The 17,714-nt window shown below is 40.9% G+C and overlaps 1 protein-coding gene across 2 annotated transcripts in view; it reads right to left on the bottom strand.

Annotated features, from left to right (window-relative positions):
- Positions 1-17,714, bottom strand: part of LOC140200175 (rho GTPase-activating protein 20-like) — a 409,640-nt gene that overhangs the window by 303,356 nt on the left and 88,570 nt on the right. For both annotated transcript variants that reach the window (XM_072263090.1, XM_072263091.1), the window contains exons 11-13: positions 16,110-16,271; positions 12,420-12,529; positions 3,962-4,151 (exon numbers count right to left, since the gene is read on the bottom strand). In XM_072263090.1, coding sequence (XP_072119191.1) covers positions 3,962-4,151; positions 12,420-12,529; positions 16,110-16,271 — 462 coding nt within the window. The remainder of the gene's footprint in view (positions 1-3,961; positions 4,152-12,419; positions 12,530-16,109; positions 16,272-17,714) is intronic.

The raw sequence follows: 17,714 nt of genomic DNA, 5'->3' as shown, positions 1-17,714 counted from the left end.
AGTAGTAAGATGAAAAGTAAAAGTGGCAGGCTGGCAAATCCAGGGCAAAAATCAAAAAGGGCCACTTTTCAACATAATTGTATAAAGGTTAAGAGTGTTGTAACAGCAAGCCTGAAGGCTTTGGGTGTCAATGCAAGGAGCGTTTGTAACAAGGTGGATGAATTGAATGTGCAGATAGTTATTAATGAATATGATATAGTTGGGATCACAGAGACAAGGCTCCAGGGTGACCAAGGATGGGAGCTCAACATTCAGGGATATTCAATATTCAGGAGAGATAGACATGAACGGAGGTGGGGTGGCATTGCTGGTTAGAGAGGAGATTAATGCAATAGAAAGGAAGGACATTAGCCGGGAGGATGTGGAATCAATAAGGGTAGAGCTGCATAACACTAAAGGGCAGAAAACTCTGGTGGGAGTTGTGTACAGGCCACCTAACAATAGTAGTGAGGTTGGGGATGGCATTAAACAGGAAATTAGAAATGCGTGCAATAAAGGAACAGCAGTTATAATGGGTGATTTCAATCTACATATAGATTGGGTGAACCAAATTGGTAAGGGTGCTGAGGAAGAGGATTTCTTGGAATGTATGCGGGATAGTTTTCTGAACCAACATGTCGAGGAACCAACTAGAGAGCAGGCCATTCTGGACCGGGTATTGAGCAATGAGGAAGGGTTAGTTAGCAATCTTGTCATGCTAGGCCCCTTGGGTATGGTGGAATTCTTCATTAAGATGGAGAGTGATATAGTTAATTCAGAAACAAAGGTTCTGAAATTAAAGAAGGGTAACTTTGAAGGTATGAGACGTGATTTAGCTAAGATAGACTGGCAAATGATACTTAAAGGGTTGACGGTGGATATGCAATGGCAAGTATTTAAAGATCGCATGGATGAACTACAACAATTGTTCATCCCAGTTTGGCAAAAGAATAAACCAGGGAAGGTAGTGCACCCGTGGCTGACAAGGGAAATTCGGGATAGTATCAATTCCAAAGAAGAAACATACAAATGAGCCAGAAAAAGCGGCTCACCTAAGGACTGGGAGAAATTCAGTGTCCAGCAGAGGAGGACAAAGGGCTTAATTAGGAAAGGGAAAAAAGATTATGAGAGAAAGCTGGCAGGGAACATAAAAACTCACTGTAAAAGCTTTTACATATATGTGAGAAGAAAAAGATTGGTTAAGACAAATGTAGGTCCCTTACAGTCAGAAACAGGTGAATTGATCATGGGGAACAAGGACATGGCAAACCAATTGAATAACTACTTTGGTTCCGTCTTCACTAAGGAGGACATAAATAATCTTCTGGAAATAGTAGGGGACCGGGAGTCTAGTGAGATGGAGGAACTGAGGGAAATACATGTTAGCAGGGAAGTGGTGTTAGGTAAATTGAAGGGATTGAGGGCAGATAAATCCCCAGGGCCAGATATTCTGCATCCCAGAGTGCTTAAGGAAGTAGCCCAAGAAATAGTGGATGCATTGGTGATAATTTTTCAAAACTCTTTAGATTCTGGATTAGTTCCTGAGGATTGGAGGGTGGCTAATGTAACCCCGCTTTTTAAAACAGGAGGGAGAGAGAAACTGGGGAATTATAGACTGGTGAGCCGGACATCGGTGGTGGGGAAAATGCTAGAGTCAGTTATCAAAGATGTAATAACAGCACATTTGGAAAGCGGTGAAATCATCGGACAAAGTCAGCATGGACTTGTGAAAGGAAAATCATGTCTGACGAATCTCATAGAATTTTTTGAGGATGTAACTAGTAGAGTGGATAGGGGAGAACCAGTGGATGTGGTATATTTGGATTTTCAAAAGACTTTTGACAAGGTCCCACACAGGAGATTAGTGTGCAAACTTAAAGCATACGGTATTGGGGGTATGGTATTGATGTGGATAGAGAATTGGTTGGTGGATAGGAAGCAAAGAGTGGGAATAAACGGGACCTTTTCAGAATGGCAGGCAGTGACTAGTGGGGTACCGCAAGGCTCAGTGCTGGGACCCCAGTTGTTTACAATATATATTAATGACTTAGACGAGGGAATTAAATGCAGCATCTCCAAGTTTGTGGATGACACGAAGCTGGGCGGCAGTGTTAGCTGTGAGGAGGATGCTAAGAGGATGCAGGGTGACTTGGATAGGTTAGGTGAGCAGGCAAATTCATGGCAGATGCAACTTAATGTGCATAAATGTGAGGTTATCCACCTTGGTGGCAAGAACAGGAAAACAGATTATTATCTGAATGGTAGCCAATTAGGAAAAGGGGAGGTGCAACGAGACCTGGGTGTCATTGTACACCAGTCATTGAAAGTTGGCATGCAGGTACAGCAGGCGGTGAAAAAGGCGAATGGTATGCTAGCATTCATAGCAAGAGGATTCGAGTACAGGAGCAGGGAGGTTCTACTGCAGTTGTACAAGGCCTTGATGAGATCACACCTGGAGTATTGTATGCAGTTTTGGTCCCCTAATCTAAGGAAAGACATTCTTGCCATAGAGGGGGTACAAAGAAGGTTCACCAGATTGATTCCTGGGATGGCAGGACTTTCATATGATGAAAGACTGGATCGACTAGGCTTATACTCTATGGAACTTAGAAGATCGAGGGGGGATCTGATTGAAACGTATAAAATTCTAAAGGGATTGGACAGGCTAGATGCAGGAAGATTGTTCCCGATGTTGGAGAAGTCCAGAACAAGGGGTCACAGTTTGAGGATAAAGGGGAAGCCTTTTAGGACCGAGATGAGGAAAAGCTTCTTCACACAGAGAGTGGTGAATCTGTGGAATTCTCTGCCACAGGAAACAGTTGAGGCCAGTTCATTGGCTATATTTAAGAGGGAGTTAGATAAGGCCCTTGTGGCTGAAGGGATCAGGGGGTATGGAGAGAAGGCGGGGATGGGTTTCTGAGTTGGATGATCAGCCATAATCGTAATAAATGGCGGTACAGGCTGGAAGGGCCGAAAGGCCTACTCCTGCACCTATTTTCTATGTTTCTGTGTTTCTATAACACAGGAACAAGCCCCTCGCCTCACCATCTCTCCCCACCCCAACAATGATCCATGTGTATAACACAGGAAAAAGCCCCTCCCTCTCACCATTCCTCCCCACACCAGCAATGATCCACGTGTATAACACAAGAAAAAGCCCCTCGCCTCACTATCTCTCCCCACCCCAGCAATGATCCACGTGTATAACACAGGAAAAAACCCCTCCCTCTCACCATCTCTCCCCACCCTGGCAATGATCCACATGTATAACACAAAAAAAAGCCCCTCCTCTCACCATCCCTCCCCACCCAGAGCCTGGGTACAGCAGTAAGTTGTTGCAAGGGCCTGACATCCTCATGATTTAGTAATGACCCTATCAAGCAGCTGAAGGAGAGCAAGAGAAATCCTTAAATAAAGCAAGGACATTCTTACCCACAGATACGTCAGTATTCATGCACACCCACAACCACTTTATTACTTTTGTTCCTACACCATTCCACAAAGGAATACTGCATAGCTATCAGAGAGGATTGGGAATCTCAAACTATTGTCTAATACCCAGCCGCTGGGCTGAGGTACCATCAAGGAAATCTGCAGTAGTCATTTCAAGGCAGATAACAGCATACTTGGTGCTTGGAGTGGTCCCACTCTTGTGTGTTTTTCAACTAAGGAACCAAGTCAGATCTACAATCAACACATTGACCATTTCTTTAATATTTGGATTGTAGTTTGACCTGCTGAAATCAGATTTCTTTTTCCCTGTTCTCCTAGGTTCAACACTAACAGAGAAGCAGTTCTTTCCACTCTACGTGACTCGTGCTACAAACAAGGAAGGTGTCATCCACTTAAGCTGGGTTTCATTATGATTGTGACAGCAAATAACAAATTAATGTGGAGGTTTGCACATTGAAAGCAGTGTTAGTTGAAACACCTTGCACCCCACGTCATGATTATCTTACTGTGGTCAGTAACAGCCTCTTACTTTTTTTGTGGACTTGCACTCGGTCTCAGGGCTGCAGAGGGTGGAAGGCCACAGGGTGCTGGGCGCTATGCAGACCGCCAAGTTGAAGGCATTCATTTGGTTTTCCTCAGCCTGCTGCTCAATTTTGTGAAGCACTCCAAACAGATAATGCAGAAGGAGAGTATTCAGTCTTGGAAGCTGGTCTAGCAATCTGAGAAAAATAAGGAACAAAAACAGAAAACTGAAACACACGTTGGTTGGTATTGTTGCATGATGGAGTATTAGAGGTTATTCGGGGTGGGACATCTCTCAGGAGTTTGGAATAGGGAAGCAGCAAGTTATTTCAAACAAGAAAACTGCATAATGTCCACTGATATCTTAAGAGCATCAATCTAGTCATTGGGTGTGGGACATGCGATTGTGTACCATTGTAACAATGTAGGGGAAGACAATAAATAAAGATTCCAGTTAATTTGCCCTCATTGCAACCCCCACAAAGAGATCAGGGAATGCATTGTTAAAGATATATCGCTGACAGTAATACACAATTCAGCACATGAGTTTCTGTTCTTTAATATTCTGTCTGTATATCCAAGGAGCCATCCTTCAGCAATGTAATAAAAGTAGTTCATGTTGGATGTCTGGTGTTTTGTACTCAGAATGAAGTGTCAGGAAAGGAGAAATAGATTCTCCAGAAGATATGCTTGTATTCAATAAAGACCTTTTGCATCTACCAGCTTCAGTTCTCCAGCGGCTGAATCACAGTCACATCAGGAGCTGTCAGCTTCGATGGTGTGTTTGGAGACAGAAGACATTACAGATGCAAGTAGTAAGAACAATTGATCGGGCCACAATCCAACTCTCCAACTACAACTCAGTCTGTTCGAAAATGCCACTATTGAGGAACTCTGCAGCTGCTCAGTAACAAGAGTCTGACAGAAGGCATGAAATGCTGCACATAGGGAAATCCTCACCGCAGAGAAAGAAAGATCACTCTCACCAGCTTTTGTCAAGGTTAAATGTGGTTCTGCCACTGCTGGAGCTGACGTATAGCCTCCAATTTTATAGAAAATTCTAATGTAAAAACCAAACTACGCAGTTGAAGTGTCAGTTTCACTGTTGTAAAGTTCCTTTATGTATAAACCCGTTCAACTGCCACATGCAGGCAGGTTTAGAAATAGTAAGAAAGTGCAGATCAACACGTGGCTGAAGACATGGTGCAGGAGGGAGGGCTTCAGATTTATAGATAATTGGGCAGTTTTCCAGGGAAGGTGGGACCTGTTCCGGCGGGACGGTTTACATCTGAACTGGAGGGGGACAAATATTCTTGCAGGTAGGTTTGCTAGGGAGGCTCCAGTGGATCTAAACTAAATACAAGGGGGGAGGGGAACCAGAGTGTAGGAACAGATGTAGGGGAGAAGGAAGAAAAAGAAAATAGTAAAGTTGTTTGCACCGTTAGTGATAAACAGAGAGTAAGAGGTGGAAAATTTCTTAAGTGCATTTATTTTAATGCTAGGAGCATTATAAGAAAGGTGGATGAGCTTAAAGCATGGATTGATACCTGGAAGTATGATGTGGTAGCTATTAGTGAAACATGGTTACAGGAGGGGTGTGATTGGCAACTAAATATTCCTGGATTTCATTGCTTCAGGTGTGATAGAATTGGAGGAACAAGAGAGGGAGGTGTTGGATTGCTTGTCAGAGAAAATTTTGCAGTGGTGCTTTGGCAGGATAGATTGGAGGGCTCATCTAGGGAGGCTATTTGGGTGGAATTGAGGAATGGGAAAGATGTAGTAATACTTATAGGGATATATTATAGTCCACCAAATGGGAAGCGAGAATTGGAGGAACAATTTTGTAAGGAGATAGCAGATATTTGTAGTAAGCACAAGGTTGTGATTTTGGGAGATTTTAATTTTCCATACATAGACTGGGAAACCCATACTGTAAAAGGACTGGATGGTTTGGAGTTTGTAAAATGTGTGCAGGATAGTTTTTTGCAGCAATACATAGAGGTGCTAACTAGAGAAGGGGCAGTGTTGGATCTCCTGTTAGGGAATGAGATAGGTCAGGTGACGGAGGTTTGTGTTGGGGAGCACTTCGGGTCCAGTGATCACAATGCCATTAGTTCCAATATAGTTATGGAGAAGGATAGGTCTGGACCCAGGGTTGAGATTTTTGATTGGAGAAAGGCTAACTTTAAGGAGATGCGAAAGGATTTAGAAGGAGTGGATTGGGACAATTTGTTTTATGGGAAGAATGTAACAGAGAAATGGAGGTCATTTAAAGGTGAAAATTTGAGGGTACAGAATCTTTATGTTCCTGTTAGGTTGAAAGGAAAGGTTAAGAGTTTGAGAGAGCCATGGTTTTCAAGGGATATTGGAAACTTGGTTTGGAAAAAGAGAGATATCTACAATAAATATAGGCAGTATGGAGTAAATGAGGTGCTCGAGGAATATAAAGAATGTAAAAAGAATCTTGAGAAAGAAATTAGAAAAGCTAAAAGAAGGTACGAGGTTGCTTTGGCAAGTAAGGTAAAAATAAATCCAAAGGGTTTCTACAGTTATATTAATAGTGAGGGATGAAATTGGTCCCTTAGAGGATCAGAGTGGACAGCTATGTGTGGAGCCAAAAGAGATGGGGGGAGATTTTGAACAGTTTCTTTTCTTTGGTATTCCCTAAGGAGAAGGATATCGAATTGTGTAAGGTAAGGGAAACAGGTAGGGAAGTTATGGAAACTATGATGATTAAAAAAGAGGAAGTACTGGCACTTTTAAGGAATATAAAAGTGGATAAGTCTGCGGGTCCTAACAAGATATTCCCTAGGACCTTGAGGGAGGTTAGTATGGAAATAGCAGGGGCTCTGACAGAAATATTTCAAATGTCATTAGAAATGGGGATGGTGCCGGAGGATTGGCGTATTGCTCATGTTGTTCCATTGTTATAAAGGGTTCTAAGAGTAAACCTAGGAATTATCGGCCTGTGAGTTTGACATCAGTGGTGGGTAAATTAATGGAAAGTATTCTCAGAGATGGTATATATAATTATCTGGATAGACAGGGTCTGATTAGGAACAGTCAACATGGATTTGTGCGTGGAAGGTCGTGTTTGACAAATCTTATTGAATTTTTTGATGAGGTCACTAGGAAAGTTGACGAAGGTAAAGCAGTGGATGTTGCCGACATGGACTTCAGTAAGGCCTTTGACAAGGTTCCACACAGAAGGTTAGTTAGGAAGGTTCAATCGTTAGGTATTAATATTGAAGTAGTAAAATAGATTCAGCAGTGGCTGGATGGGAGATGTCAGAGAGTAGTGGTGGATAACTGTTTGTCAGATTGGAGGCCAGTGACTAGTGGTGTGCCTCAGGGATCTGTACTGGGTCCAATGTTATTTGTCATATACATTAATGATCTAGATGATGGGGTGGTAAATTGGATTAGTAAGTATGCAGATGATACTAAGATAGGTGGAGTTGTGGATAATGAAGTAGGTTTTCAAAGCTTGCAGAGAGATTTAGGCCAGTTAGAAGAGTGGGCTGAAAGATGGCAGATAGAGTTTAATGCTGATAAATGTGAGGTGCTACATCTTGGTAGGACTAATCAAAATAGGACATACATGGTAAATGGTAGGGCATTGAAGAATGCAGTAGAACAGAGGGATCTAGGAATAATGGTGCATAGTTCCCTGATAGAGTGGTGAAGAAAGCTTTTGGTATGCTGGCCTTTATAAATCAGAGCATTGAGTATAGGAGTTGGGATGTAATGTTGAAATTGTACAAGGCATTGGTAAGGCCAAATTTGGAGTATTGTGTACAGTTCTGGTCACCGAATTATAGGAAAGATGTCAACAAAATAGAGAGAGTACAGAGAAGATTTACTAGAATGTTACCTGGGTTTCATCTCCTACGTTACAGAGAAAGGTTGAACAAGTTGAGGGAGGAGAAGATGGCGGCGTGATGGCAGCGCATGCGGCCACTTCAGTGGTGATGTCTGTTATCTGTCAAGTAGGGGACTGTGCAAAATTCTGATTTGATGGAGACAGACGTGAGAGTACGGAGGAACATCTGGAAAACTTTTGAAATGCCCGCTTCGCTGCCGCCGCTACTGTGTGGTAACCAGAATCTCCGGAGCTGAAGGCCCCGAAATCCTCGGCTTTGCTTGATTCAGCGGCTGGGGCGAGGTCAAGGGCGCTCGGCAGAGGATGGCGCTCGGGAGGCTGTATCAGAGAGGCTGGTCGGAAGCTCAAGGTTTTCGGATGGATGGACTCAGTGTCGGCTGCGGTTGGCTGCTTCCAAGGCATCAGCAAGTTGACGGTGCTTGGAAGTTTATGGCAGGGAGTTTCTCCCTTTTGCCGCCTGCTATCGGGGACTCGGGAGTCGATCGACTCAGGGACTTTTGAGACTTTATTTACCGTGCCCATGGCTTGTTCTTCATCAAATGATGGTATTGCTTTGCACTGCTGTAACTATATTTTATAATTATGTGGTTCTGTCAGTGTTAGTCTTTGGTTTGTCCTGTTTTCTGTGATATCACTCCGGAGAAACACTGTATCATTTCTTAATGCATGTATGCATTTCTAAATGACAATAAAAAGAGGACTGAGTGTTCTCATAATCTAAAAAAAATGAAAGTTGGGTCTTTATTCATTGGAGCGTAAAAGGTTGAGGGGGGACTTGATAGAGGTATTTAAAATTATGAGGGGGATAAATAGAGTTGACATGGATAGGCTTTTTCCATTGCGAGTAGGGGAGATTCAAACAAGAGGACAGGAGTTGAGAGTTAAAGGGCAAAAGTTTAGGGGTAACATGAGGGGGAACTCAGAGTGGTAGCTGTGTGGAACAAGCTTCCAGCAGAAGTAGTTGATGCAGGTTCGATATTGTCATTTAAAGTTAAATTGGATAGATATATGGACAGGAAAGGAATGGAGGGTTATGGGCTGAGTGCAGATTGGTGGGACTAGGTGAGAGTAAGCATTCGGCACGGAATAGAAGGGCCGAGATGGCTTGTTTCCATGCTGTAGTTGTTATATGGTTATATGGTTATATAAATGTTATCTAATTCTTAACTTTAAAACAGCTGCAACAAAATAAATGACAATTTATTCAATTTCGGAGACTGCAGTTCATGCTCCATGTGTTACTTGTTTACTTTTCTTTACTATGTGCCTGATTTATCCTCTTTTGCACATTGGATTTCTGCTGGTATTTGTTGTGTGTTTTTTTTTTGTGAAATCTATTGTGTTTCTTTGTTTGATGAGTGCCTGCAGGAAAATGAAACTCAGGATTATATATGGTATATACCTACTTTGATAATAAATTTGATCTTTGAAAGAAAGTTAGTGGAATCTCCTTTGGATTCAAACCAAAGGTCACATGGAGCAGACAAAGTTTAACCCCTATGTTACAATTTCCCACTGATACATTGGCACTGTGACTAACTTTTGCGCTTCCAGACTGGGATTGCAGAGTCACCTCCGTGTCCACAGATGAACTGCACAACAATGTGTCTTCTTCGAATCCAAAGGACTATCACAAAAAAAAACTAACTGTAACTGAGATCACTGGCCATCTCTAGTTTGGGCCCTCGTGCATCCCTACACATCACTTCTTTGCCACTGTCATCTGGACCTTCTGCTGCACAGTTGCAAGTTCTGGAACACTTTCCGAAACTTTTCCTTCCCTCAAACTCTCCCTTTTTGGAGAGAATCCTGTAGGACACTCTTAACTCTTTCCATATGACTAAATGTCAAATGTTGTTTAATGTTTCTTTAAAGCACCTTTGGGTGTTTACTACGTTAGGGTAAAGTTGATATTATTTTAAAAGTTTGTTATCGAATGATAAACTTTTGACAAATAGTTCACAGATTTCAGCCATCCTGACTTTCTCCCATCACGCCCTGCTGTCCACTTCCTTAATGCTTTCCCATTACCAATTATTCTCTTACTGAGGCATTGGTTTCAACATTGTATAATCATTTCTCCAAATGCTACTCAGCTCTAGGCTTCCACCCTTAACCATCTGTCTAAACCAGATGCTCTAAAACCTTTTTGGCACTACCCAATACAGAAAGATTTATTCCTGTCTGTCCTCTATATTAAATTATAACAGTGCCTTGGAAAAGTATTCAGCCCCCACAATTGTTTTCAAATCTTATTGTCTCATTTTCAAATTTAAATATATTGAAGTAGGATTTTGAGCTAGTCTACAAAACATTGTGCATCATGTCAAATCAAAGGAAAAATTCTAAAACTTGTCAACAATTCGCTAACAAATAAAAAAAAATTGTGAGGCTCAAACAGTATTCATCCCCTTTGTAATTACTACACTAACTTTCCTCAGGTGCGATATGCTGTACACCACCTAACCTACTCACCCAATTTGTTGATGTAGAAAATTGGAGGATCACCTGAATAAATACCCCCTCTCTCCGTAAGGTCCAACAGTATGGTAGATTTTCAACAGACCAAACCAAAATTTAAAAAAAACACAAAAGTAATACATATAAAATGCTGGAGGAACACAGCAGGCCAGGCAACGTCAAGGTAAGTCAGGGAAATAATAATAAAGAAGCACAAATCTAGGGAAGGGTACAAGACCATCTCAAAGGCATTGAACACACCTCGAAGCTCAGTGCAGCCCATTGTGGAAAGTGGAAAAAATATGCAATTGTAGCCACCCTGCCTAGGTCAGGCCGCCCTCTAAACTTAGTCACCAGAGAAGAATGGCACTCGTAAGAAAGGCTACCCTGATGCCAACAGTCACTCTGAATGAGCTGCAGAAGTCAGTGGCTGTAACTGGAGATGAAGTTCAGGGCTCCACAATCTCTAAGGCCTTGCACAAAAAGAGTATTTATGGAAGAGTGGTATGGAAGAGTGGTAAGGAAGAAGCCCTGGCTAAAAAAAAGCATATCCTTGCGTGTAAGACTTTGCAAAGTGTCAGTGTCACTTAGAAGATACTGTAAGGAGGTGGAAGAAGGTCTTGTGGTCCGATGAGACTAAAATGGGACTTTTTGGTATCAACGCTAACTGGTACATGTGGTGTAAATCAAATACTGTGTGTCAGCCAGTTAACACCATCCCTACTGTAAAGTTTGATGGAGGCAGCATTAGGCTGTGGGGATGCTTTTCAGTAGCAGGGACCAGAAATCTGGTCAGGATTGTTGGGAAGATGAATGCTGCTAAATTCAGAGAGATCCTGGATAAAAACCTGCTAGCATCTGCAAGAAAGTTTAAACTGGAGAGGAAGTTTGTGTTTCAGTAAGACAATGACCCAAAGCACACTGCCAGAGCAACCATTGAGTGGCTTCAAATTAAGAAAATTGATGTTCTTGAGTGGCCCAGTCAGAGTCCTGATCTTAATCTGATTAAGTACCTCGGGCAAAACCTCAAGATGCTGTCCATCACCACTCCTTAACTAACTTGGCACAGCTTGAGCAATTTTACAAGGAGGAATGGGCAAATCTTGCTCCATCACGTTGTGCAAAGTTAATAGAGACTTAGCCAAAAAGAATACTAGCTATAATAGCTGCGAGAGGTGGTTCAACTAAAGACTGAGCAAAGGCAATGAATATTTTGGAACTGCTGACATTTCAGTTTTCGAATTTTTAGTTTTTCATGCTTTACAATTTTCCACGTTTTTTGGGGTCCACTGTGAAAAAGGTGCATCTGATCAGCAAATAGAAATTCTCAGTTAAATTGATCAAAACCCCTGGTTGTAATACTTATTTATGTGAACAATGGGTTGGGGGCTGAATACTTTTACAAGGTACTGTAATTTTGTAATTACAGTACATTCTAACTTTACCACATCCCAGATTCACTCTACACTACACCCCCTTGAGAGCCTGACCCCAGCTTGAAAAGCCAGGATCCAAATGATAAGTTTCTATCTCAGCTTGTATGTACAGTTGGGAGCCTGATTTAAATGTAACAGTGCTGTGTCCAGAACTCCATAGCTGGATGGAGATGGGAGAAGTTAGATCCAGCAGAAAGAATAGAGATGCTCCCTACACCAAGCCACAGTCTTTCCCAGTTACTACAGTGGTCTTTCTGCTCTCTCTCCCTCTCTTTAATCTGAATTACCCATTGTTTTCTCTAAAAACAGATCTCATTTTAAAATAGCCAATAAATCATTTTTAATATTTCTCTTTGATTGCATAGGTATTTACGTTAAAACTTGATAATTAAAATAAAATAAGAAGAAAGAAAAAAGAATTTCAGGATGCATATTGTCTACATTTCTCTGACATTAAATTTACCTATTGAAGAATTTATCGTGGCTTTAGAACATTAGTTAATTTCTTGAGCACTTCTCTGCATTAATTGTTAATCTCTGCATCAATGGGAGAAGAAAAGATTATTTTTATGCTAATCCACCCTGCATCTCAACCCGGGTTGCAGTCTGTTTATTCCCTGCCATAGATGCTGCATTTCACCAACCTCCCTTCCTTCCCCCCCCCACCCTTTAAGTGCTTTACTAACCTCTGAATTTCCTTTATCTTTTCTTCATGGCTGTTCCTTTCCATTGCTGCCATCCACTCGTCATACAAGTCTGAGGAAAATATGCTACCAGGAATATTTCGAAGGAAGTCCTGAGTTTATAATGGAGAAAAAAATATATTCCAGAACAACTATTCAAAAGTTTGTGATTGAAGCACTTGTTTTTATTTTGGAGCTGTTCAAAGTACTAAACAATCATTGAAGGAGTGATTTCTGTGGACTGTGCTGCATTTCAGTGCCTAGCCAGAGGATTACATATACACTGCCACCCTCACTTACTCTTGTACTGCCGCTGACACTTAGAACTGACCATATTCACAACTGCGATCTGACACAGCCTGCTCTGTCCTGGAGGATGGGCAAAGTTAGATATTGGTTCCCCACATCACACTCACATTGATATTTTCCCAGATTACTCAGGAAGCATTTTCTGTCTGAACCACTTGTTCTGATCAAATTAAATTTGCCCCAATTTTTCAAGTCAATTGAAATTCTTACAACTATTGATTTATTAAAACTTTCATGAAGTCCAGTAATCAGAAAAAAATTATCAATGATATTTGCTTTATTTTATTTGTTGATTTATTTTAAGCAACTTCGTTTCCATGTAATGAAGCATGCTGGGATTCATTTTTTACAGGCATATCTTCACAAGCAGTAGGGAAGTGTTTATAATGGACTTGTGCCAAGAAATGTGAACAAGATACAATGAACAGTCTTGCCCTTCCCAAATTGAATTATCTTTTTAATATTGATTCCATTTAACTGCTTAACATCAATCAGAGATTTATTCTGCTTTGTCAGAATTATTTGAACAGACTGATAAGTGTTCTTTATATAGCTGATAAAATGGAAAATCTAAAAGTGATTCATTCCTATAATATTTTATCATATTGTAGCTTTCCACATTTGCTTTCCTTTCCCTGTGACCTAGTCACCTTCTTCTTCAAGGCAGTGGAGGAGAATGGAGGAATCCTAATGAAATTGATTAATCGGGGCTTTTCATACAAGATGATTTAGTAAGTATATGTTCAAATGGTGAGATAAGCAATGGGAGTCACCCTCTACTCACTGATAAAATATCAATCTGTCATTGCAGATTAGGCACACCATTCAGTCCAGACCTCATGCAGCAGAAGGTGAAATGCTGATTTTTTGAAGGACTGCAACACCTAGTTCTGGGGTGTCTAGGGTTAGGATGAGGTAACATTGGACTAGTCAGGTTATTATAAATATTTCAGGTAGCTGTCTTGCCAGTTTAGCCTCAACCTGTGTGTCCACTACTAATGGGAAATTAATTATGACATTGTGAAACTATTCTAAAATCTACCCGCTGTCAACTTTAGAACAGAGATGAGGAGGAATTGCTTTAGCCAGAAGGTAGTGAATTTTTGGAATTCACTGCCACAGGTAGCAATCGAGCCCAAATAATAGGGTATATTTAAAGTGGAGGTTGACAGGTCCTTGATTAGTCAGGGCATCAAAAGTTACGGGGAGAAGGCAGGAGAATGGGAATGAGAGGGATTATAAATTAGCCATGATGGGACGGCAGAAGAGACTCGATGGGACTTAATTCTGCTCCTCTGTCCTATAGAACATAATAAGGAGGGTGAATACCCTGATGCTGCTTACAACCCTCATACAAAAATAAGTCTTGACCAGTTATGAAGTCATAAACTCATCCACATCAGTCAAGTTGTCCAATCGACCTTTAAAAAAAAATCAGACTTCTGATTACAAAATGAAGGGAATTATGGCTTAATATCTGGAGTGCCAACTTGCCCAGGTTTGTGTCATTGAATCAGAAATGGATGTGAATCTCCTTAATGGACACGTCACCTCACACTTTCTATTCCGTGATGATGAAAGCTGTTCACTTGCAGCAGGAAATTTTCACTGCACCACTTTAATTCAACATTTCCAAAGAGATGTAGTGTGACGAGAGTACACATAGATTAAGATGTTAACTGTCCTGTGCTGGCACCAGTGGGGTCAGCAGTTGGTCTGCCACCTGTCTTCAGGAAAAAGAGAGATAAGGAAAACAATGGAGCAGCATTTGGAGATGTTAATGAAGGGACGGAAGGAGAGCTGTCAAGATCGGCTCCCCTTTGAACCCTGAACTGTTTGAAGTGATGGACAGGCGATACCCCAGCAGGGGGATAAAAAGGGACAGGTTCGCTAAGGCAAGACACACACGACACCACGAGGTAACAAGACCCTGGAAGCGGTGCGCCTCCCACAAGTCGGTGGGAGTTTTGGAGGGCTGTTCACGGGACCAAGCCATAGACGCACAGGGTGGAAAGGTACAATCGGCGGGAACCTAGTGTGTGTCCGCCCTTGCCTGGGCGCCAGGTTCACCGCAGAGAAACGATCATATCTGGAAACGAAGGAGTCACGGTCAGTGACCTCAGAAGACATCACAAAGGGCTCGCCCGAAAGCTGACTGCGAAGAATATCGAAGGTCTGTGTGGAAGCCGTTTGAATATTCATTCGTTTTTGCTCTCTCTCTCCTTCCCCCCACTGTCCATCTCTCACAGCAGTGATTACTGTGAACTGAACTGAACTTTGCGTCACTTTGAAACTGGTCATTTACCCCTAGACGATGATAGAGCTTGATTGATCCTGTTATCCTAATTCTGTGTACATGTGTGTTTATCATTGCTGAACTGTTGCATTTATTATCCTTTTGATTACAGTACTGTGCTGCTTGTTTCTTTAATAAAACTCTCTTAGTTCCAGTAATCCAGACTCCAACTGAGTGATCCATTTCTGCTGGTTTGGCAACCCAGTTACGGGGTACGTAACAGTAGTAAAAGAAGTAGAAAGTAATCAAAACACATCAACTACATCTGCATAAAAGGCTCCTTGTGGACACTTCTGCACTAGTTTAAATAAGTGAGCCCACAGAAGTCATTTTTAAGGACTTATTTGCATAGTGGTGAATAAGTCAGAACGTTTTTAATATTGACTATGCTGTAGAATGTTTGTCCCTCTTGTGAAGTGTAGAATAGGGAACATAAACCAATGATAGAAGGTTAATCTAGGACTGAACTGAGGAGAAATTTCTTGACTGAGAGCTTGTGATTATTCAAGATTCTGTAATGTTGGTTATTATGGTTCAGTTCCCCAGTATATTCAAGGCCGAAATTGATAAAACTTTGGGTGCGAATATCAAAAGGAAAAGAAAGATGAATAGGCTACTTCACCCCTTAATTCTGCTTTGCCATTCTAAAAGGTCATATTGATCTTCCAGCTCAAACATCATTGCTTCTATATCTAAGGGAATCAAAGAATACAGGAACCAGGGGAGAAAGCAGAAGGGTTGGAGGATGAACCATGATTTTATGGAAACCAGCTCAAATGACTATGGGGACGGATTCTGCTGTTTTTTATGTTCGTGTGTTCCTAACTGACATCAAGTATTTGTTCCCTGATGGGGAATTTTCCTTCCAACAGAGAATCGACTGGCTTTGCCTTACCTTGTTGGTTCTTACTCTTTTGTAATTGGGAGGTTAGTATTCAAAATGATTAGTGCAGAGCCCATGTTTTTACCGATCACTGTTGTTCAAACCCACTTTACCTCAAGCTACTCAATCCCGATTTATCATCAAAATTCACCTTCGCTCTAAAAATGGAAATAAAAGGTAACTTGGATTTTGTGCGCACACATACTTTGAACACTGCAGCAGTCACAAACACAGATTCACCGGCCAAGTGCACTGCAGCTCCAGCATTCAGCTTCTCCTTCAATTCTTTGCAGGATTTAGCATTTGCTGAGCGTCTGAAAATGCCCCTGGTGTATGGTCCTTCATGAAATAAAAAGAAGAGCATATCCTGAAATGTCAAGAAGAAAGTAAAAGAATCACGAGGGGTATCTGAATATCCCTTTAACCCACTAATTCAATGCAACCAATACCTATATCAGGCATTGATAACGTACAGACATTTAATTTTACACAGAGAGACATCCGATGGCTGACATTTGGATTTCATAATAACAACCAAGTCTAATAACATCAGTTTCATTCTCTCAGCTAATGTGTCGTCCATTACCTAGGTTAGGTTGAATGATAGATTATGTGACTACAGACTGGAAAACCAAGCCCATTGGCTTCATTTCAATCTTAAATGTTTTCTCACTGTGAATAAGATTGCTTAGGTTATCTTGTTTGACCAGAACTGAATTTAATCATTATAAAGATCATTTCCACATTTTTAATTATGCTGTTCTCTACTCTTATGCCACCAAAAGCCTTATTCACCTTGAAAAGTCAATTATATTCAATTTATATACATAATCATTGAATTATACAACAGATTAGTGTTTAGAAATTAGTGAAAGGTCAATGAATAAAGTTTCTCTTTAATTATTGTGTACTTGCATTTTTTATTCAATCAAAATGAATCATTCAGGATTCAATAATATTACCCTTTGCAATTATAACAATAATATTCACAATTCTAAATACAGGAGCCTTTGATAGTCACTATTTACTTTACATGACGTTTATGTGGGTTTCCTCCGGGTGCTCCGGTTTCCTCCCACAGTCTAAGATGTACTGGTTTGTAGGTTAATTGGTCATTGTAAATTGTCCTGTGAGGTTAGGGTTAAATTGAGGGTTGCTAGGCAGCACTGCTCGAAGGGCTGGAAGGGCCTATTCCTCACTGTATCTCAGTAAGTAAATAATGCCGATCATTTAATCTTGTCTTTAACTATAATGTACTACTAATCAGTATTGGAAGCAGTTAACTCAACACAGATGGATCTGTATTTGGAGCCTTTCTTGTATTCCAGAAATAGTTATCTCCTGAACAACAAATTAAAATGGTTACCAGTCAATATCTAATTCCTGCCTTTCAGAGTTTCCATGCACATTGACAACTACTACTTCCTTCTTCTCGGGTTCCAAGGAAATAGTTCCACACAAGATGTTGGATTCACATCCAGGGAAACAACAATGGAAGTTCAAGTTCCATTTCCATTAGTTCCTCCCTGACTCATGACAGAACTATTATGAGGAAATTACATGATAAAGAATGCATGCTATCAACGAAACACATGATGGAATTTCTTTTCATTCGATACAAATAAAGCAAGTAACACCCAATTTGCACATTATTCAAATGCCATAATGATATTGTTCCTGTATTATTAATCTTTCACAAGTTCATCTCTTTAATGGCCAAAAAAATTCTCTCAAAAATTACCTTCCTTCTACGTTGTAACCCGGCACAGTGACACATTGTAAAACAGAGTGATGATAAATTGTCTTTCCT

The sequence above is a fragment of the Mobula birostris genome, chromosome 7 (assembly GCF_030028105.1).
Source record: "Mobula birostris isolate sMobBir1 chromosome 7, sMobBir1.hap1, whole genome shotgun sequence".
Taxonomy (NCBI): domain Eukaryota; kingdom Metazoa; phylum Chordata; class Chondrichthyes; order Myliobatiformes; family Myliobatidae; genus Mobula; species Mobula birostris.
This window is presented reverse-complemented; position numbering and strand designations above follow the sequence as displayed.